General features: G+C 44.3%; 1 protein-coding gene across 1 annotated transcript in view; it reads left to right on the top strand.

Annotated features, from left to right (window-relative positions):
- Nucleotides 1–24,017, top strand: part of slc2a1a (solute carrier family 2 member 1a) — a 261,459-nt gene that overhangs the window by 33,231 nt on the left and 204,211 nt on the right. Inside the window, exons 2-3 of the mRNA XM_034171652.1 lie at nucleotides 281–441; nucleotides 520–764. Of these exons, the coding sequence (XP_034027543.1) occupies nucleotides 281–441; nucleotides 520–764 (406 nt within the window). The remainder of the gene's footprint in view (nucleotides 1–280; nucleotides 442–519; nucleotides 765–24,017) is intronic.

Genomic DNA, 24,017 nt, shown 5'->3' with positions numbered 1-24,017 from the left:
CCAGGGTATGAACTCAACGCAGAGAACAGGCAGGGTGTGATCCCAACACAAAGAACAGCCAGGGTGTGATCTCAACACAAAGAACAGGTAGGGTGTGATCCCAGTGCTGAGAATATTAAACAGGACATTTCATCAGTAAAGATGTCTCTTGTATCTCAGGAAGTAAGCATTTCCTGAGATACATGTGCGGCTTCAAAACTGGGACTAAAAATCAATTTGAACCAGGTTTGTGTCAGCTATTTTTCACTGTTCATGTTGAACCCTGTGGTTTGTACTTTAGATCATTGAGAGCTTCTACAATGAGACGTGGACCATCCGGTTTTCAGAGCCTATCTCTCAGAGCACTCTAATGACATTGTGGTCCCTCTCTGTGGCCATCTTCTCTGTTGGAGGAATGTTTGGCTCCTTCTCTGTTGGGCTCTTTGTTAACCGCTTTGGCAGGTATGATTCTATTTATGAGTCACACCTTTCTTGAAAAAATGGGCAATAAACAATGATTGTTTGATTTTTTTTCTGAAGGAGGAACTCCATGCTCATGGCCAACGTGCTGGCTTTTATTGCAGCAGCATTTATGGGCCTGTCCAAGCTGGCTACTTCCTTCGAAATGCTCATCATCGGGCGTTTAATTGTGGGTGTGTACTGTGGCCTGTCCACTGGTTTTGTGCCCATGTATGTGCAGGAAGTGTCGCCCACCTCTCTCCGTGGAGCATTAGGGACACTACATCAGCTTGGTGTTGTTATAGGCATCCTCATGGCACAGGTGAGTTCATTTAGGAATGAAACCATCGTATTATTTCATAGGTAAACACACAGAACACAGATATTACACATCACTGTGCATATTTTTGACAATGGCATGAGAGGCAAAAAGCAAACTTTGTGTTTCCCTCCAAAAGTGCAGTTTCCAGTGACTACACATACAGAGCCAAACATTGCAAAGTGATGATGCCTCCCAAAAATGCTGCATGATCACCATCACTCGCCTGTCTCACAGAGCAGAATGCAGTCCACACGGGTTCCAAAAATATGTTTGTCCAAGAGGAAAATTTTATTTCTTAAAGTTTGCTCTTCTACAGCTCAAAGAATAAAAGTCAGATTTTGACTTCAGCCTGATTTGTGTTTTGTCTCAAAGACTTATTTTGGAGCTTGAAGAGATCTTTGTTGAAAACTAAAAGGTCTGAGTTTTTATGGGTTTGTTCTGGATTTAAAACTGAGAGACCAGAGAAGGAACCCAGAGCCTCATTTTGGTTTCAGACAGACCTCATAGCTGTCTCAGATGTTGTTTCTAATTTTCTTTTCCTCTGTTGTGACGCCTGTCAAATCATCACCTGTCAGTTTTTTGGATTTAAGTCTCTATTATTTCTTGTTGCATAAGTTGAGAGTCAGACTGGTTTCTGTATGCTTTTATGTGACACCTCCACAACCAGCAGCAGCCAGAATTACTGCTGCAAGGCAATTAAGGAAATTAAATTAATTACAAGGAAATTAAATTGCACTGGGAAAGTAATTACACTGTGAATGTGTTTGCAATGGGAAAAGTAACAAGTGTAAATGTAAAAAGTGCTGTGCTTTACCCCCCGTCAGTGCACCTTTAAGTATTTATTATGTTCTGTATGTGTTCATCTGTTAGTGTTCTGATCCCTGTCTGTGTCCTGGTGGTCGGTCTGTGTCCCTCGTGTTCCACTCCTGCGTCCTCACCTGTCAGCCTTGTTGTGTCTTCCTGCTGAACTGTATCACTTGTTTGAGTACCACATTCTCTGTTTTAGTTCTGGATTTTGGCTTTGTTCATTGTTAGTTTCTAGAGTCTGTGTTCTGATCACATCATTATCTCATTATGTTTGTTCTTACACTCTTATACTTTATTAACTTCTGAGTTCTATGTTGGCTTGTGGGTTTATGATTTCTCTTCTTCTTCAGTTTTGCATAGTATTTGTCTGATTAGTGTTTAGTCACCTTGTGTTCTGTTCATGTGTGTCTTGGGTTCCTGGACTGATTTCACATACCTGTCATCTGGTATTTAAGTTCTCATTTGTTTGTCAGTCCTTGTGGATTCATTAACCTTTGTTTGCTCCTTGTGCTCCCTGTGAGTATTGTAATTACAGTGCTGTGAAAAAGTGTTTGCCCCCTTGACCCTTTACATGTTAGATTTTTATTAGGACATCAAAAAACAACAAAAATTCAGGCCTTGTATATTCGAATTCCTAAAATCATGCTCTTTAAACTCACAGTGAAAGGTAATCACTACATCATGAATTAAAAGAAACAAAAATCTAAACACCAAAATGATGGTGTGAATAAATAAGTGCCCCCTTTTGTATAGCACATGTAAACCATCACTTTTATATAAAGTTTTCTTCTGACAAGTCAGGGGATGATACGTGAACATTCCCAAGACACTGACTACGTCTTGGACATTATTTACATGAATTATGAAGAAATATAAACAGTATGGCACTCTGTGGTAAATCTGTGTGGAGTAAATAGTTCTCAAAAACTGAGTGACTGTATAAGAAGGTGAAGAGTGAGGAAAGCCACCAAGACACCAGGACAACCCTGAAGAAGTTATAGACCTTTGTGGCTGTGATTGAAGAAATTGTGCAAAGTGCATGTTTTGAGCGTTGCATCACCGGTTAGACAGCTTCATGATGAAGTGAAGGTTTCTATAAAAAAGAAAGAAAAAAAAAAAAAACACTTGAAAGTTCAGTTACAATTTGCCAGAAGGCACATTGGAGATTCAAGCCTATATTTGATGTTTTGTTGAAAGAAAATTATTCTCTGCGCAAATGAAGGCAGGAGTGGGTGATACAAAATGCAAAACCTGCACTTCTGTTTTTTGATGTCCTTATAAAAATCTAACACTTTTAGCACTGTATCTACATGTGTTCCTGTAGTCTTTTTCAAGTCATTTGTGTTGATTTGCTCCGCTGTCACCCTGTTTTGCCATTGTCATTTTTGGGATTACTTTTGTGCGTTGTTCTTTACTTCACAAACTGTTTAGTTTATTTGCTCCTGGCTCAGCCAATAAACCGCTCGGATTTTTGACACATCTCATTTTTTTATGTCTGCAACTTTTGGTTCATTATAACATGTTGTAACAAAAATAGTGTTAGAGAATATGGCAGGACAAGCACTCATTTTCATTTTCTAAACCTGCTTATTCCAATTAAGGGTCACAGAATAGCTAGAGCGTGTACCAGCTGTCACAGGGCAAGACGCAGGGTACACCCTGAACAGGTCGCCAGTCTGTTGCAGGGCCACATATAGACAAACACATTTACACTCACACTCACACCAGCAAACTTGCATGGCTTTAGGGCCTTTCACACCGAATGCACAAAGTGGTGCACATTGCTTTAAAACCTATTGTATTTAGTAAGAAGTCCCGCACAGAGGAGTGACACTGGGCAAGGCAGCAAAAGCCATCAGTGTGTACCTCTCTGCTCTACACACACACCACCACTGCGGTCAGAGTTCAACTAAATCCACCTATCACCGTGGCACGCTGTGACATATATTCATACAGCCAATAGAAATGAGGTGTTCAGCCCAAAACACAGAAGACAACAGAGTGCATGGCTGAAGTGTGCCAGAGGAACTATCAGAGAACTCCTGCTAGTATACATGACAGTTTTTCAAAGAAATATCATTACAAATATTCTTTTATTTTTTGCTCAAGTTCAGTATTGCTTAGTTTACTTTCCATTTTGAAGTAAAAAACAAACAAACAAACAAACAAAAAAAAAACAAAACCATGACAACAAAAAACATTTCTTAGGGCCCCTTCACACATAGTGTGAAGTTGGTTGATTTGCGTACAACTCCAGGGTGACACATGGCAGTAGAATCGTATGAGCACACCACGAAACATTGCGCCGACGGGCAGGCATGCACGATGACGGTGCGATGGTTCGTACATGTGACAGTGTCTGATGAGCAGGAACAGTGTGAGGTGCAGCACATCGCGCCGCTCATGTGGAATAAATAAATAAAAAAAAACATCTGGTAATCACACCGGATGTGGAATAAATAAAAAAAAAAAACATTACCCACGTGAACCGGTCCTGTGCATCCAGTCGGCCTGTGCATGTGTGTTCTGCCCAACATGCGTGTCTTGTGGACGGCGCGCCACAGCACTGACACCACATCATGTGGAACAGAGCTCACGTGGGTCACGGGATGGTCCGATCGCCCGTGGCGAGTTCTGATCTGACGGTCCGTTTCAACCTGGTGGTCTGTCAATGTCTGCTCTGTGCGCATGCTCGCTTGCTATGCTTGTGTCCACGGCAAATATGTTTTCATTTATGTCCACATAAGTACAGCAATCACACACATGCGCCTCACATTGGACAGTTGTTAGTCCATATCTGTCCAAACACAGTAGGCGTTGTCCAGCTGGGATGTCCACAACCACAAATTCTCACAGCTGCTCCCGTAAGAAGCCACACCTCCTGTCAGCGCACACCCATGTATCAGTGTGTGTGTTTGCAAAGTCACACTCGTGGGGCACTTAGACAAATTTCACAGCAGTACAACAGTACTCTTTCACACGACAGCAGTCTGCTGTCATGTGACGAGTGCGACTGGCCACACATTTTCTAAGTGCCATGCGAGCGGTGTTAGACGTTCATGCGTGTCACCTGGAATTTGGCCGGCACCTGCCGTGAGAGGGTGTGATGGGTTCGCACAGTGCTCTGTCTATCAGCCGCTGGTGTGCGCAAATAGTTGTAGCAACAGGTGTACGAGGCGTTAGAGGCAGGGATGATTCCACACGTTTTGCATAAAATTCCTGCTTCCTGCGCATGTCGACCAAACTTCGCACTATGTGTAAAAGGTCCCTTACATCAGAAAACTTTGATGTTTTTGTTATGTGGACCTGGTTGTGGCCATAACAAAAATGGTAAATTAATATCATAACTTGTCTGTTGTTGTTGCTTCAGATGAGATGATTCTTTTATTAATAAAGTAATGTATGTTGAACATTTTAGATAAATTCCATCTAACAAAATACAGTTCCCAAAATGTTATAAGAACTTTTATCAACATTTGTATACCACAATATATGCCCCCCAAATAATATTCATGATAAAAAGAGGAAACAGTGAACTTCAGCAGAATACATTTCTGCCATTCACATGGTCTTAAGCACATTTGAAAATATATTGTTATTGTTTCATTTATATATATATATATATATATATATATATATATATATATATATATATATATATGTTTCATTTCAAATAGGCCTTCTCACAGTTTCTCATGCAAGCACTCCCAGAACATTCTGATAACATTAAACAAAATCGAGTAAGGTCTTGTTTCATCCAAGTGTTTGATTCCAGAACAAGTTGCCGACAGTTACTGATTCAATCAATCAATCAATCAATTTTTTTTTTATATAGTGCCAAATCACAACAAACAGTTGCCCCAAGGCGCTTTATATTGTAAGGCAAGGCCATACAATAATTATGTAAAACCCCAACGGTCAAAACGACCCCCTGTGAGCAAGCACTTGGCTACAGTGGGAAGGAAAAACTCCCTTTTAACAGGAAGAAACCTCCAGCAGAACCAGGATCAGGGAGGGGCAGTCTTCTGCTGGGACTGGTTGGGGCTGAGGGAGAGAACCAGGAAAAAGACATGCTGTGGAGGGGAGCAGAGATCGATCACTAATGATTAAATGCAGAGTGGTGCATACAGAGCAAAAAGAGAAAGAAACAGTGCATCATGGGAACCCCCCAGCAGTCTAAGTCTATAGCAGCATAACTAAGGGATGGTTCAGGGTCACCTGATCCAGCCCTAACTATAAGCTTTAGCAAAAAGGAAAGTTTTAAGCCTAATCTTAAAAGTAGAGAGGGTGTCTGTCTCCCTGATCTGAATTGGGAGCTGGTTCCACAGGAGAGGAGCCTGAAAGCTGAAGGCTCTGCCTCCCATTCTACTCTTACAAACCCTAGGAACTACAAGTAAGCCTGCAGTCTGAGAGGGAAGCGCTCTATTGGGGTGATATGGTACTACGAGGTCCCTAAGATAAGATGGGACCTGATTATTCAAAACCTTATAAGTAAGAAGAAGAATTTTAAATTCTATTCTAGAATTAACAGGAAGCCAATGAAGAGAGGCCAATATGGGTGAGATATGCTCTCTCCTTCTAGTCCCCGTTAGTACTCTAGCTGCAGCATTTTGAATTAACTGAAGGCTTTTTAGGGAACTTTTAGGACAACCTGATAATAATGAATTACAATAGTCCAGCCTAGAGGAAATAAATGCATGAATTAGTTTTTCAGCATCATTCTGAAACAAGACCTTTCTAATTTTAGAGATATTGCGTAAATGCAAAAAAGCAGTCCTACATATTTGTTTAATATGCGCTTTGAATGACATATCCTGATCAAAAATGACTCCAAGATTTCTCACAGTATTACTAGAGGTCAGGGTAATGCCATCCAGAGTAAGGATCTGGTTAGACACAATGTTTCTAAGATTTGTGGGGCCAAGTACAATAACTTCAGTTTTATCTGAGTTTAAAAGCAGGAAATTAGAGGTCATCCATGTCTTTATGTCTGTAAGACAATCCTGCAGTTTAGCTAATTGGTGTGTGTCCTCTGGCTTCATGGATAGATAAACCTGGGTATCATCTGCGTAACAATGAAAATTTAAGCAATACCGTCTAATAATACTGCCTAAGGGAAGCATGTATAAAGTGAATAAAATTGGTCCTAGCACAGAACCTTGTGGAACTCCATAATTAACTTTAGTCTGTGAAGAAGATTCCCCATTTACATGAACAAATTGTAATCTATTAGACAAATATGATTCAAACCACCGCAGCGCAGTGCCTTTAATACCTATGGCATGCTCTAATCTCTGTAATAAAATTTTATGGTCAACAGTATCAAAAGCAGCACTGAGGTCTAACAGAACAAGCACAGAGATGAGTCCACTGTCCGAGGCCATAAGAAGATCATTTGTAACCTTCACTAATGCTGTTTCTGTACTATGATGAATTCTAAAACCTGACTGAAACTCTTCAAATAGACCATTCCTCTGCAGATGATCAGTTAGCTGTTTTACAACTACCCTTTCAAGAATTTTTGAGAGAAAAGGAAGGTTGGAGATTGGCCTATAATTACCTAAGATAGCTGGGTCAAGTGATGGCTTTTTAAGTAATGGTTTAATTACTGCCACCTTAAAAGCCTGTGGTACATAGCCAACTAATAAAGATAGATTGATCATATTTAAGATCGAAGCATTAAATAACGGTAGGGCTTCCTTGAGCAGCCTGGTAGGAATGGGGTCTAATAAACATGTTGATGGTTTGGATGAAGTAACTAATGAAAATAACTCAGACAGAACAATCGGAGAGAAAGAGTCTAACCAAATACCGGCATCACTGAAAGCAGCCAAAGATAACGATACGTCTTTGGGATGGTTATGAGTAATTTTTTCTCTAATAGTTAAAATTTTGTTAGCAAAGAAAGTCATGAAGTCATTACTAGTTAAAGTTAAAGGAATACTCAGCTCAATAGAGCTCTGACTCTGTCAGCCTGGCTACAGTGCTGAAAAGAAACCTGGGGTTGTTCTTATTTTCTTCAAAGACTTTGGACTAGGAAAGAAAGTGAAATTCGAAATAATATCAATGTTCTGTCAAATTTCCATGAACTATAGATGTGACATATTAATTAAAGTATATCATGTTTTATCACATAGATGAATCAAGTATATTCATTCATTTATGAAACAGGTCTTCCAAGCAGTGTTTCATTCAGAATCAAAATCAGAATAGCTTTTATTCACCAAGTATCCACAGAATACAAGGAATTTGACTTCGGTTTGTGCTGCACTCTCTCTGTACGGCATGTATAAATATACATTACACACTCAATAATTCACAGAAATAAAATGTGCAAATGAAATGTGCAAGAAAAATAAAATGTGCAATAAGAGAAAAGAAAAAAGAAAAGGATGTGTGAAAGACAACAGACTGAAGATAGTTGTACATGTTGGCAGGTTAAATTGTTCATCAGTGTGATGTCCTGTGGAAAGAAACTGTTCCTGTGTCTAGTTGTTTTGACATACAGAGCTCTGTAACGTCAACCAGAGGGCAGGAGTTTAAACAGGGTGTGAGGTGTCTGCAGAGATGTTACCAGCTCACTTCCTGGTTCTGGGCCGGTATAAGTTCCAGATGGAATGCAGGCTGGCTCTCATGATTTTTTTCTGCAGATCTGACAGTTCATTGAAGTCTGTGCCAGTCATGCTTGGAAGCAGAAGCAAACCAAACAGAGATGGAGATGCACAGGACAGACTGGATGATGGTTGTGTAGAAGATGATGAGAAGTTCCTGGGGCAGTTTGAACTTTCTGAGTTGTCTGAGGAAATACATCCTCTGCTGTGCCTTTTTTCTGATGGAGTCTGTGTGGGAGGTCCACTTCAGATCTTGGGAAATGGTGGATCCCAGGAACCGGAAAGTGTCCACAGTAGACACAGTGTTGATGAGGATGGGGAGGGCAGGAGTAAAGTCTACTATCATCTCCACAGTCTTGAGGGGTTCAGCTCAAGACAATTGTGCTGACCACACCAGAGGACCAACTGCAGCCTCATCACCATCCTGGATGAGACCAATGATGGTGGTGTTGTCTGCAAACTTCAGGAGTTTAACAGAGGAGTTCCTGCTGTTCCAGCTGTTTGTGTAGAAGGAGAAGAGCAGTGGGGAGTGCACACTCCCCTGAGGGGCGTCAGTGCTGATTGTATGTTTTCTGGATGTGATGCTCCCCAGCCTCACCTGCTGTGTCCTGCGGAGATCCAATGACACGAGGGAGCTGGCACAGAGAGGTTGGAGAGTTTTTTTGTGGAGAATGTTGGGGATGATGGTGTTGAACGCCGAGCTGAACTCCATGAACAGGACCCTTATGTATGTTTCTGCTGAGTCCAGGTGCTGCAGGATGTAATGTAGACTCATATTGACTGCATCCTCAACTGACCTGTTTGCCCAGTAGGCAAACTGCAGGGGGTCCACCAGGGGTCCTGTGGTACCCTTCAGGTGGCTTAACACCAGCCGTTCAAAAGACTTCAGGAATACAGATGTCAGGGAGACAGACCTGTTGTCATTTAGTCCTATTATGGAGGATTTCTTTGTGACTGGGATAATAATGGAGCATTTGAAGCAGGAAGGAACCCCACACAGTGTTGTGGCTTGCTGCTTTCTCCCTCTTCTCTGCACAGCTGATCGACACACCTGTTCCACATTTCATCAGCATCTGTATATGAACCCTGGCTATGCACTCCATCCTCGCCAGAAACTCTGCAAACCTTCCACGGTAAGCCTGGCCCCTTTGCTTATACTTGCATATCTTTGTCTCTCTGTGTTTCCACACACCAGCCTGAAGAGCTGCAGCTTATCACTGAAGCAACCTGATTGCTATCAAGACTCATCTGCAGCCTGTTATGACGCTCCCACACTCCACATCAGCCAAGTTAAGTGTTTGCTCTCCTTTGCTCATATAAGCTGCTGCTCACTGAACACTGCCTGGAATAGTCATATGAACTGAATTGTGAACTTTTCCTGATAAGAACCACTAGAAGAAGCTGAACTGTATCATTCTAACTGCCTGCATATCTGGACCAGCTGTGATACTTTGTCACTGATTGACTGTGACAACCACTTCTGGAAGTGACTGGCTCAGCACTCACCCTTCTGTGTATCTTCCCCAGCCTCGTTGACATCTTGCAGGCAGCCACCTGGCTCCGGATCCAACCACTGGGACTGAAGTCGTCTGGACTGCGGACTCCGTTGGTTCCACCGTTCAGCGGGCCGGTCTCCACTCGGCTAGGCAGCCTAACATATTTTACGCATTCTATACTCTGTCATATTCCGAGCAATAAATCTGTGTTAACTGCTCATTTCTGCTTCCTGCTTCTGAGTTCGTCTTCCACTCATGCCCGAACCATAACAGAAGTTTCTGGCCATGTCATGGACCCAGCGGGGGCAGACCACATGCAGCAGGCATTGAGCATCCAGGGCGAGTACCTCGGAAAGCTTCAGCAGGCTGTGGACTCCATCGCGGGTCTCGTGCGTTTGTTAACAGACCACGTTAAACACTCCGATACACGTCTCACTGATCTCTCCGCACAATTAGCCCAGCTTTCAGTCCTTCACACTCTGACACTGCCTCCTGCTGCTCCAGTTCAGCTTATCACATCCTCAGGCTCCACTGCTGCTGCGACTGTAACACCAGAACCATTTATTTGTCATCCGGAACATTTTTCGGGCTGTGTAGATACATGCGCTTCTTTTTTGATGCAATGTTCGTTTGTATTTAGCCAGCGTGCATCTCAGTTCAGCTCAGATAAAAGCAAAATAGCATATGTGATCAATCTCCTCCGAGGGGACGCGCGCTCCTGGGTGACTGCGCTCTGGACCAACAGCTCGCCGCTCCTTGATTCCTTCACGGCATTCTCAAAACAATTCCGGTTGATTTTTGATCACCCATCCCAGAGAGATTCCGTCTCCCAAAGGCTTCTCAGTTAGAATAGAATAGAATAGAATAGAATAGAATGCCTTTTATTGTCATTATACTATGTACAACGAGATTAAAAACCAACTCCAAAATCAGTGCAGGCAAGTGAGAAGAAAAGCAAGCAAGCGATATCAAATAATATGTATCAAAAAAATATATATACGATGTAAACATTAGAAGGTAAGGTGCATGGTCCTGGTTGGTATCTACATTGCAGAATAAGTATGTTATTATATACATTATTAAAAATTATAAATATTGCACATTATGGGATGGAATGTAGCACATTATTGTCGATGTATGCAGGAATTCAGGATGGTTACCGCTTTGGGAAAGAAACTTGTTTTTGAGTCTGTTTGTTCTGGTCTTAATACACCTGTAGCGCTTACCTGAGGGCATCAGGTCAAACAGTTCAAAGCCAGGGTGGGAACTGTCTTTAGTGATGTTTAGGGCTCTGCTAAGGCAGCGGGAGCTGTACATGTCCATCAGGGAGGGGAGAGGGCAGTCAATGATCTTTTGGGCTGTCTTCATGACTCTCTGGAGCCTGTCCCTGTCTGCAGCAGTACAGCTGCCGTACCATACTGTGATGCAGTATGTCAGCAGGCTCGATGGATGCTCAATAGAAGGTCAGCAGCAGGTTGGAGTCTAGCTTGTGCTTCCTGAGGACTCTCAGGAAGTGTCGCCGCTGCTGTAGTGAAACGCTTTCGGTTCCGGCTCTCATTGACACTAGGGCCTAGGGCAATTTCATAGATGCCGCTTTTGTATCCAAAATCAGGATGTCACTGGAGGCACTTCCTTCCTCACTGTCAGTGCATGCATTAGATGGCACACCATTACCAACCACTGCGCACCGCAGTGCTCTGGTCATGTTAGTGGTGTCTGGGAACCACCGTGAATTCATTCAGTTTTTTGTTATCCCATCCTCATCCCCCTTGGTCCTAGGCCATCCATGGGTATTCTGACACAATCCCGTCATAGATTGCCAGTCTGGGGTTATTACTCAATGGAGCGAAGCCTGTCTCAAGGAGTGTCTCAGTTCCTCGTTTCCTCCCAGCGTGAAGGCCAAGGAGATAGTGGTTTCACCTCCTGACTTGTCTTTAGTCCCCCCAGAGTATCACGACCTTGATGAGGTTTTCAGCAAGGATCGTGCGCTCTCACTGCCTCCTCACCATCCTTACGACTGTGCCATTGACTTGCTTCCTGGCGTTCAACTGCCCTCAGGTAGCTTGTACAACCTTATCCCGCTTGGAACGCGAGTCAGTGGAAACCTACATCCGGGACTCCTTGGCTGCTGGGCTGATCCAGCCCTCTTCGTGACCAGTTGGGGCAGGCTTCTTTTTTGTGGGAAAGAAGGACGGTTCCCTTCGCCCCTGCATTGACTTCAGGGGGCTAAATGCCATAACGGTCCGTAATCGGTACCCTCTCCCACTTCTAGAGTCGGCGTTTAGCTCTTTGCATGGGGCGACCATATTCACGAAATTGGACCTTCGTAACGCTTACCACCTGGTGCATGTCCGAGAGGGGGGCGAGTGGAAGACCGCCTTCAACATCCCGTTGGGGCATTTTGAGTATCTGGTCATGCCCTTCGGTCTCAACAACGCCCTGGCTACATTCCAGGTGCTAGTGAATGACGTTTTGAGAGACTTCCTTAATCATTTTGTGTTTGTCTATCTAGATGACATTCTGATCTTCTCACCAAACCCACAGGCTCACACTAAGCATGTCCGACTGGTGCTCCAGTGACTATTAGAGAACCGCTTGTTTGTCAAAGCCGAGAAGTGTGAGTTTAGTGTAGACACCGTTCCATTTCTGGTATATATCATGTCTCACAGCCAGGTAAAGCCTGACCCAGCCAAGGTCAAAGTGGTAGTTCATTGGCCGGTCTTGTCGTCTGTCGCGAACCTCTACCGGCGTTTCATTCGTGGATTCAGTCAGGTCGCTGCACCTCTCACAGCACTCACATCTTCCAAGAATACTTTTCAGTGGACCCCTCAAGCTGACACAGCTTTTTCATTACTGAAGGATCGATTTGCTACCACGCCAATACTCACACAACTGGACCCAGAACGTTAGTTTATCGTTGAGGTTGATGCCTCGGATTTCAGGTTGGGGCAGTCTTATCCCAGCATTCGGAGAAAGGCAACCGGATACACCCTTGTGCCTATTTTTCGTGGTGCCTGACCCCCGCTGAACAAAACTATGACATGGGTAACCGGGAACTCCTCGCTGTTAAAGAAGCCCTAGCTGAGTGGAGACAATTGTCTGGAAGGAGCCGCAGTCCCATTCGTCCTTTGGACAGACCACCGCAACCTCAAACATATCCAGTCTGTCAAACGATTGAACTCCCGGCAAGCCAGGTGGTCACTGTTCTTTGGTCGGTTTAACTTTGCCATCTCTTATCATCCGGGTACCAAGAACATCAAGCCAGATGCTCTGTCTCGACAGTTTGCCACCCCGACCAAAGGCCAACCCGAAGCACCGGACACCATCTTACCCCAATCCATGGTTGTGGGGGCCCTGACCCGAGATGTTGAGCGGGCCATCCAGGAAGCCCTCACCCACCATCCGGACCCTGGGGGTTGCCGCCCGGTCGGCTTTTTGTCCCACCTGAGGTTCGAGCACAAGTCCTTCAGTTTTGTCATGCCTCCAAACTGTCCTGCCATCCAGGGATAGCCAAGACGCTAGAGCTCCTCTGTCGCCGTTTTTGGTGGCCCTCCACACAAGTGGACATGAAGGAGTACATCCAAGATTGTACCATCTGCGCCGAGGGAAGACATCTCATCGACCTCCTGTGGGTACGACCGCTCCCGATTCCTGGCTGTCTGTGGTCACACATCGGAATGGACTTTGTTACGGGACTTCCTCCATCCCAGGGTAACACAGTGGTCCTCACGATCATGGATCGGTTCTCCAAGGCAGCCCACTTCGTGCCCCTGCCGAAGATCCCAACAGATCAGGAGACTGCCGACCTCCTCATCCTCCATGTTGTCCAGCTGCATGGCATACCCCTGGACATCGTCTCTGACCGAGGGCCTCAGTTTACCTCGCAAGTGTGGCGGAGCTTCTGTAATCTGCTGGGGACCTCGGTCAGCCTGTCATCCGGGTTCCATCCTCAGACCAACGGGCAGGCAGAGCGGGTCAACCAAGAGCTAGAGACCACCCTGCAGTGTGTATCCGCTGCTCACCCGGTGGACTGGAGCCCACAGCTGCCCTGGGTGGAGTATGCACACAACACCCAGGTCTCCTCTGCAGCTGGACTTTCACCTTTCTGAAAGGTGGCTGATAACCCTTACTGGGTTACCAGACACCCCTCTTTCCGTCGCAAGAGACAGAGGTCTCTGTACCGTCGGTGGAACACCACCTCTGGAGATGCCATCGGGTGTGGAAGACTGCCCGGTCTGCCCTGTTGAAGACCCGAACCCGGACCCAGGGCCATGCTGACCAGCATCGGAACCCCGCCCCGACTATCAGCCCGGGCAGGAGGTGTGGCTCTCATCTCGGGACATCCCTCTCCAAATGGACTCCCTGAAACTGGCTCCCCGGTATATCGGACCTTTTGTGGTTGACCGGGTGGTTAATCCGGTAGCTGTCCAGCTCCGTCTTCTTCGCTACCTGCGGCTCCACCTGGTCTTCCCTGTCTCCAGACTGAAACCAGTTTGTTCGAGCCTTCTGTGTCCTCCTGCTCCTCCGCCACCCCCTGCCCGGATGGTGGACAGTCATCAGGCCTGGACCGTCTGGACGATCTTGGGGCAGGGACAAGGCTTCCAGTATCTGGTGGGCAGGGAGGGCTACGGCCCTGAAGAATGCTCCTGGGTCAAGCAGGGGCTCATCCTGGACCCAGGCTCATCCTGGATCCAGAAGTCTCTCATCCGGGACTTCTACCGTGACCATCCTGATCGCCCTGGTCGTCCTGGTAGGTCGCCTGGAGGCGCATCATTGGGGGGGGGGGGGGGGGGGTACTGTTGTGGGCTGCCTGCTCTGTTTTCCTGCTGCTGCTGCTTTCTCCCTCTTCTCTGCACAGGTGGTGCGCCTCAAGCTGATCGACACACCTGTTCCACATTTCATCAGCATCAGTATATGAACCTACCCTGGCGCTGCACTCCATCCTCACCAGAAACTCTGCAAACCTTCCACGGTAAGCCTGGCCCCTTTGCTTATACTTGCATATCTTTGTCTCTCGGTGTTTCCACACACCAGCCTGCTGCAGCTTATCACTGAAGCAACCTGATTGTTATCAAGACTCATCTGCAGCCTTTTACGGAGCTCCCACGCTCCACATCAGCCAAGTCAAGTGTTTGCTCTCCTTTGCTCATATGAGGTGCTGCCCACTGAACACTGCGCGGAATAATCATACAAACTGAATTGTGAACTTTTCCTCATAAGAACCACTAGAAGAAGCTGAACTGAATCATTCTGTCTAACTGCCTGCATATCTGGACTACCTGTGATACTTTGTCACTGATTGACTATGAGAACCACTTCTGGAAGTGACTGGCTCAGAACTCACCCTTCTATCTTCCCCAGCCTCATCGACAGCTTGCAGGCAGCCACCTGGCTCCGGATCCAACCATTGGGACTGAAGTTGTCTGGACTGCGGACTCCTTGGTTCCACCATTCAACTCGGCTAGGCAGCCTAGCATATTCTGTACTCTGTTATATTCCGAGCAATAAATCCATGTTAACTGCTCATTTCTGCTTCCTGCTTCTGGGTTCGTCTTCCACTCATGCCCGAACCATAACACACAGGTTCAGATATCTATTGAAGATGGGAGCCAGCTGGTTAGCACAGGCTGTCAGACATGAGAGTGAGACACTGTCAGGTACTGGACCCTTTATGTTCTTTTGTTTGCGAAAGTGCTGGCACACTTCCTCTTCACAGTGTGGGTGGTGTTTTAGAGGGAAGGGGGACAGAGGTGACTAGGGGAGCAGGACGTCTATTGTTGGTGGGGTGGGTGAGGAGTGTGATGGGTCCCTTTCAAACCTGTCATAAAACAGGTTCAATTTCTCAGCCAGTTGGGGGTTTTCTACAGGGTGGGGGGAGTTGTTGGTCATCTGTAGTTTGTGACATGCTAAAGGCCGCTCCACATTGCTAAAAGGTAGTTGGCTGAGAACTGCTTTTTCAGTTTATCAGAGTAGTTATTCTGATCTCCTTGGTTAGCGTGTTTCTGGTTTGCTTGTACAGGAGTCTGTTTTCAGTTCTGTAGGCCTCCTCCTTGGCTTGGCGGAGCTGCTTTAGTTTCCCAGTAAACCAAGGTTTGTTATTGCTGTATGTGCAGACGGTTTTGGTCTTTGGTCTTTGCTCTAGGTTTTTGGTAAGTGGGGATGAGGTGGATCAGACAGTGATGAGAGTCTCAAAGCTGCACAGGGAACAGAGCATTACGTGTCCTTTATTGTGGTGTAGCAGTGGTCAAGAATGTTTGATGTGCAGTCTATATTTACAGAGTTTATGGCTCAGATTTGTTCTGTTTAAAATCCCCGAAAATGATGAGCAGGGACTCTGGATACATTCTCTCCACCTCTATGATCTGATCAGTGAGCTGCTGCTGCACCTCAATTACGCACACCTGTAGTGGAATATATACGCTGACCAGTACAAACGAGTAGAACTCCCACAGTGAATACAATGGGTGACAGTTTATGCAAAAAGTTTGCAAATGAGGGCTGCATGTCCTCTTCAACACCGTGACATCTGTGGACCAACTTTCATTTATATAAAAGCATGTTCTGCCTCCTCTCGTTTTCCCAGAGAGCTCCATAACGTGGTCCGTGTACAGCAGCTGGAAGCCAGGAAGGTGCAGAGTGCTGTTGGGGATATGTTTGCTGAGCCAGGTTTCAGTGAAACACAGTGCAGCTGATCTCCCAAAGTCTGAGTTTTATCTGGTGAGGAGCAGCAATAATTCATCTGTCTTGTTTGACAGAGAGCATACGTTTGCGAGATGGAGAGACAGAAGCACCGTGCGCAGCCCCCACTGTCTCAACTTCACAAGTTGGCCCGTTCACTTCCTCCACGTCTTCTGTAAACTTCAAGCAGGGCTGCTGCGCCTCCAGCCAAAACATTTCTGAAACTCCCTGATTCGGTGAAAAAATTCCAACAGCTCACAGTCAGATGTTTATGAGCTCTTCTCTGGAGTAAGAGACCAGAGGTGGTGAGCAGGGCACAACAAAAATAAAAAAGTACCGAGGCAGCCATCTGCTCCATCTTGGCCATTAGTCATTGGCATTCCCAGAATATTTTGGTACTGGAAATGTTCTGGAAATGCATTTTTCATAGAAACATTTCCAGAACATTCTGGTAGCGTTTACCTATATTCACTGAATAAATCTGGATAAGTAAAGAAGGTGAAATTTGAAGTGATATCTTTTTAAAATATTTTGTCAATTTTTCCTTGACTATACATGTGACCTTTTTAAAGTACTTAATGTTTCATTATACATGAAACAGACATTGGCCTTCCCAACAGTGTTTCTCTCAAATGGTCATATATATATATATATATATATATATATATATATATATATATATATATATATATATATATATATATATATATATACACACACACACACACATATGTTGTGAAAGTGTAGGAACACGGACCCACAACAGGGGGCGTAAAAGAACGGGCAATGGATAAGCCAAACAGTAACAATTTAATGTAAATTGTGCACAACGGAATACAGACAACAATCAGTTTGGGACTACAGTCAATTACACGTTGGGTGACGTGTGGGCAGGCTTGAGGATAGGAGACACCCATCCAGAACCGAGCCGGATCCCACACGGCCCTCACCGCCAACGGACCTGAAGAACACCGGAGCCGCCAAGTCCTGGGTCCCCAGGTGGTCACCGTCTTCAGCTGTCAGACCTGGTACTGCTGGCAGAGAATAGAAACAGCACAGGTGAGTGTGAGTACGCACACTCAGTAATCCCACAGTCTGTGTTCTTTTGGGAGGGAGCACCTCCACCTCCAATCACACACTCGTGCAGCTCCTGTTTAACCACTTATCTGGTTGGGGTGTGAAGCGAAGCCGTCGCTGATCACACCAAACGCCAATCCCTCAGATAAGGCAACACCACAGGAAAACGGCTGCAAATAAGTTCAGACTATTAGTCAGTGTTAAATACAGCAGAGAATATTACCTCCAAGGTAGCTGATTTCTCGGCGGGGAGGTGGAGTTGCAATCCGGCCTTTATGGTGATGGTGTTGAGTAGTGGATGAGTGACAGCTGGTACGGATGATGAGTGACAGCTGTCACTCCCGGTCGCTCCGACGCCCTCTCGTGCTTGAAGCCCGCACTTCAAGCAGGGCGCCATCTTGTGGTGGTGGGCCAGCAGTACCTCCTCTTCAGCGGCCCACACAACAACATATTCATTGAAGGAAGATCATATGACAAGTAACAGCCTTGTAAAATGTTTTTAAAATTTCTGTCGACAATAAACACAACCTACTAATTGTATGTTTGTCAGGGTGCTTTAGGCTAATTTGTTTCCAAGTGTAATCTTCACGTGCCTTAACTAAAGCACTCCCTCTGCTGAATCACCTCTAAATTATTTACACATTATTCACTTTGTGTTTTTTTAGGGATCCGCTAGCTTAGCGCAGCTACTAGCTCTTAGCCGGTTTAGCATGGCGGCTTTTCCTGTCTCTCCCGCACTTTTCTGCTCTGGGTGTGAAATGTTTAGTTATTCTTCGGCCTCCTTTAGCAGTAATGGTACTTGTAATAAGTGTAGCTTATTCGTAGCTTTGGAGGCCAGGCTGGGCAAATTGGAGATTCGGCTCCGCACCTTGGAAAATCCTACAGCTAGCCAGGCCCCTGTAGTTGGTGTGGACCAAGGTAGCTTAGCCACCGTTAGCTGTCCCCCAGCAGATCCCGAGCAGCTGGGAAAGCAGGCTGGCTGGGTGACTGTGAGGAGGAAGCGTAGTTCTAAACAGAATCCCCCTGTACACCACCAACCCGTTCACATCTCCAACCGTTTTTCCCCACTCGGCGACACACCCGCTGAGGATCAAACTCTGGTTATTGGCGACTCTGTTTTGAGAAATGTGAAGTTAGCGACACCAGCAACCATAGTCAATTGTCTTCCGGGGGCCAGAGCAGGCGACATTGAAGGAAATTTGAAACTGCTGGCTAAGGCTAAGTGTAAATTCGGTAAGATTGTAATTCACGTCGGCAGTAATGACACCCGGTTACGCCAATCGGAGGTCACTAAAATTAACATTGAATCGGTGTGTAACTTTGCAAAAACAATGTCGGACTCTGTAGTTTTCTCTGGGCCCCTCCCCAATCGGACCGGGAGTGACATGTTTAGTCGCATGTTCTCCTTGAATTGCTGGCTGTCTGAGTGGTGTCCAAAAAATGAGGTGGGCTTCATAGATAATTGGCAAAGCTTCTGGGGAAAACCTGGTCTTGTTAGGAGAGACGGCATCCATCCCACTTTGGATGGAGCAGCTCTCATTTCTAGAAATCTGGCCAATTTTATTAAACCCTCCAAACCGTGACTATCCAGGGTTGGAACCAGGAAGCAGAGTTGTAGTCTTACACACCTCTCTGCAGCTTCTCTCCCCCTGCCATCCCCCCAATACCCCATCCCCGTAGAGACAGTGCCTGCTCCCAGACCACCAACAACCAGGAAAATCTATTTAAGCATAAAAATTCCATCCATCCATCCATTTTCTTCCACTTTATCCGGAGTCGGGTCACGGGGGCAGCAGCTCAAGCAAAGCCGCCCAGACCTCCCGATCCACACACACCTCCCCCAGCTCCTCTCGGGGAACCCCAAGGCGTTCCCAAGCCAGCCGAGAGATGTAATCCTTCCAGCGTGTCCTGGGTCTTCGCTGGGGCCTCCTCCCAATGGGACGTGCCCGGAACACCTCTCCAGCGAGGCGTTCAGGGGGCATGCGGAAAAGATGCCCGAGCCACCTCAACTGACTCCTTTCGACGTGGAGGAGCAGCGGCTCCTGCCACTGCCGCTGCATAAAAATTCAAAAAGAAAAAATAATATAGCACCTTCAACTGCACCACAGACTAAAACAGTTAAATGTGGTCTATTAAACATTAGGTCTCTCTCTTCTAAGTCTAAATGATATAATAATTGATCAACATATTGATTTATTCTACCTTACAGAAACCTGGTTACAGCAGGATGAATATGTTAGTTTAAATGAGTCAACACCCCCGAGTCACACTAACTGTCAGAATGCTCGAAGCATGGGCCGAGGGGGAGGAGGATTAGCAGCAATCTTCCACTCCAGCTTATTAATTAATCAAAAACCCAGACAGAGCTTTAATTCATTTGAAAGCTTGACTCTTAGTCTTGTCCATCCAAATTGGAAGTCCCAAAAACCATTTTTATTTGTTGTTATCTATAGTCCACCTGGTCATTACTGTGAGTTTCTCTGTGAATTTTCAGACCTTTTGTCTGACTTAGTGCTTAGCTCAGATAAGATAATTATAGTGGGCGATTTTAACATCCACATAGATGCTGAGAATGACAGCTTCAACACTGCATTTAATCTATTATTAGACTCAATTGGCTTCGCTCAAAATGTTAATGAGTCCACCCACCACTTTAATCATACTTTAGATCTTATTTTGACTTATGGTATGGAAATTGAAGACTTAACAGTATTCCCTGAAAACCCCCTTCTGTCTGATAATTTCTTAATAACATTTACATTTACTTTAATGGACTACCCAGCAGTGGGGAATAAGTTTCATTACAGTAGAAGTCTTTCAGAAAGTGCTGTAACTAGGTTTAAGCATATGATTCCTTCTTTATGTTCTCCAATGCCATATACCAACACAGTGCAGAGTAGCTACCTAAACTCTGTGAGTGAGATAGATTATCTCGTCAATAATTTTACATCCTCATTGAGCACAACTTTGGATGCTGTAGCTCCTCTGAAAAAGAGAGCCTTAAATCAGAAGTGCCTGACTCCGTGGTATAACTCACAAACTCACAGTTTAAAGCAGATAACCCGTAAGTTGGAGAGGAAATGGCGTCTCACTAATTTAGAAGATCTTCACTTATCCTGGAAAAAGAGTCTGTTGCTCTATAAAAAAAAACCTCTGTAAAGCTAGGACATCTTACTACTCATCACTAATTGAAGAAAATAAGAACAACCCCAGATTTCTTGTCAGCACTGTAGCCAGGCTGACAAAGAGTCAGAGCTCTATTGAGCCAAGTATTCCTTTAACTTTAACTAGTAATGACTTCATGACTTTCTTTGTTAATAAAATTTTAACTATTAGAGAAAAAATTACTCATAACCATCCCAAATTCAATTCAATTCAATTGTATTTATATAGCACCAAATCACAACAAACAGTTGCCCTAAGGCGCTTTATATTGTAAGGCAAGGCCATACAATAATTACGTAAAAACCCCAAAGGTCAAAACGACCCCCTGTGAGCAAGCACTTGGCGACAGTGGGAAGGAAAAACTCCCTTTTAACAGGAAGAAACCTCCAGCAGAACCAGGCTCAGGGAGGGGCAGTCTTCTGCTGGGATTGGTTGGGGCTGAGGGAGAGAACCAGGAAAAAGACATGCTGTGGAGGGGAGCAGAGATCAATCACTAATGATTAAATGCAGAGTGGTGCATACAGAGCAAAAAGCGAAAGAAACACTCAGTGCATTATGGGAACCCCCCAGCAGTCTAAGTCTATAGCAGCATAACTAAGGGATGGTTCAGGGTCACCTGATCCAGCCCTAACTATAAACTTTAGCAAAAAGGAAAGTTTTAAGCCTAATCTTAAAAGTAGAGAGGGTGTCTGTCTCCCTGATCGGAATTGGGAGCTGGTTCCACAGGAGAGGAGCCTGAAAGCTGAAGGCTCTGCCTCCCATTCTACTCTTACAAACCCTAGGAACTACAAGTAAGCCTGCAGTCTGAGAGCGAAGCGCTCTATTGGGGTGATATGGTACTATGAGGTCCCTAAGATAAGAAGGGACCTGATTATTCAAAACCTTATAAGTAAGAAGAAGAATTTTAAATTCTATTCTAGAATTAACAGGAAGCCAATGAAGAGAGGCCAATATGGGTGAGATATGCTCTCTCCTTCAGGTCCCCGTCAGTACTCTAGTTGCAGCATTTTGAATTAACTGAAGGCTTTTCAGGGAACTTTTAGGACAACCTGATAATAATGAATTACAATAGTCCAGCCTAGAGGAAATAAATGCATGAATTAGTTTTTCAGCATCACTCTGAGACAAGACCTTTCTAATTTTAGAGATATTGCGTAAATGCAAAAAAGCAGTCTTACATATTTGTTTAATATGCACTTTGAATGACATATCCTGATCAAAAATGACTCCAAGATTTCTCACAGTATTACTAGAGGTCAGGGTAATGCCATCCAGAGTAAGGATCTGGTTAGACACCATGTTTCTAAGATTTGTGGGGCCAAGTACAATAACTTCAGTTTTATCTGAGTTTAAAAGCAGGAAATTAGAGGTCATCCATGTCCTTATGTCTGTAAGACAATCCTGCAGTTTAGCTAATTGGTGTGTGTCCTCTGGCTTCATGGATAGATAAAGCTGGGTATCATCTGCGTAAGAATGAAAATTTAAGCAATGCCATCTAATAATACTGCCTAAGGGAAGCATTTATAAAGTGAATAAAATTGGTCCTAGCACAGAACCTTGTGGAACTCCATAATTAACCTTAGTCTGTGAAGAAGATTCCCCATTTACATGAACAAATTGTAATCTATTAGACAAATATGATTCAAACCACCGCAGCGCAGTGCCTTTAATACCTATGGCATGCTCTAATCTCTGTAATAAAATTTTATGGTCAACAGTATCAAAAGCAGCACTGAGGTCTAACAGAACAAGCACAGAGATGAGTCCACTGTCTGAGGCCATAAGAAGATCATTTGTAACCTTCACTAATGCTGTTTCTGTACTATGATGAATTCTAAAACCTGACTGAAACTCTTCAAATAGACCATTCCTCTGCAGATGATCAGTTAGCTGTTTTACAACTACCCTTTCAAGAATTTTTGAGAGAAAAGGAAGGTTGGAGATTGGCCTATAATTAGCTAAGATAGCTGGGTCAAGTGATGGCTTTTTAAGTAATGGTTTAATTACTGCCACCTTAAAAGCCTGTGGTACATAGCCAACTAATAAAGACAGATTGATCATATTTAAGATCAAAGCATTAAATAATGGTAGGGCTTCCTTGAGCAGCCTGGTAGGAATGGGGTCTAATAGACATGTTGATGGTTTGGATGAAGTAACTAATGAAAATAACTCAGACAGAACAATCTGAGAGAAAGAATCTAACCAAATACCGGCATCACTGAAACCAGCCAAAGATAACGATACGTCTTTGGGATGGTTATGAGTAATTTTTTCTCTAATAGTTAAAATTTTATTAGCAAAGAAAGTCATGAAGTCATTACTAGTTAAAGTTAAAGGAACACTCGGCTCAATAACTCTTTGTCAGCCTGGCTACAGTGCTGAAAAGAAACCTGGGGTTGTTCTTATTTTCTTCAATTAGTGATGAGTAGAAAGATGTCCTAGCTTTACGGAGGGCTTTTTTATAGAGCAACAGACTCTTTTTCCAGGCTAAATGAAGATCTTCTAAATTAGTGAGACGCCATTTCCTCTCCAACTTACGGGTTATCTGCTTTAAGCTGCGAGTTTGTGAGTTATACCACGGAGTCAGGCACTTCTGATTTAAAGCTCTCTTTTTCAGAGGAGCTACAGCATCCAAAGTTGTGCTCAATGAGGATGTAAAATTATTGACGAGATACTCTATCTCACTTACAGAGTTTAGGTAGCTACTCTGCACTGTGTTGGTATATGGCATTAGAGAACATAAAGAAGGAAACATATCCTTAAACCTAGTTACAGCGCTTTCTGAAAGACTTCTAGTGTAATGAAACTTATTCCCCACTGCTGGGTAGTCCATCAGAGTAAATGTAAATGTTATTAAGAAATGATCAGACAGAAGGGAGTTTTCAGGGAATACTGTTAAGTCTTCAATTTCCATACCATAAGTCAGAACAAGATCTAAGATATGATTAAAGTGGTGGGTGGATTCATTTACATTTTGAGCAAAGCCAATTGAGTCTAATAATAGATTAAATGCAGTGACAAAGACATATCGTTATCTTTCGCTGCTTTCAGTAATGCTGGTATTTGGTTAGACTCTTTCTCTCCGATTGTTCTTTCTGAGTTATTTTCATTAGTTACTTCCTCCAAACCATCAACATGTCTATTAGACCCCATTTCTACCAGGCTGCTAAAGGAAGCCCTACCATTAATTAATGCTTCGATCTTAAATATGATCAATCTATCTTTATTAGTTGGCTGTGTACCACAGGCTTTTAAGGTGGCAGTAATTAAACCATTACTTAAAAAGCCATCACTTGACCCAGCTATCTTAGCTAATTATAGGCCAATCTCCAACCTTCCTTTTCTCTCAAAAATTCTTGAAAGGGTAGTTGTAAAACAGCTAACTGATCATCTGCAGAGGAATGGTCTATTTCAGTCAGGTTT

The sequence above is a fragment of the Thalassophryne amazonica genome, chromosome 6 (genome assembly GCF_902500255.1).
Source record: "Thalassophryne amazonica chromosome 6, fThaAma1.1, whole genome shotgun sequence".
NCBI lineage: Eukaryota > Metazoa > Chordata > Actinopteri > Batrachoidiformes > Batrachoididae > Thalassophryne > Thalassophryne amazonica.
Note: the sequence above shows the minus strand (reverse complement) of the source record. Positions and strands in the feature narration are given on the sequence as shown.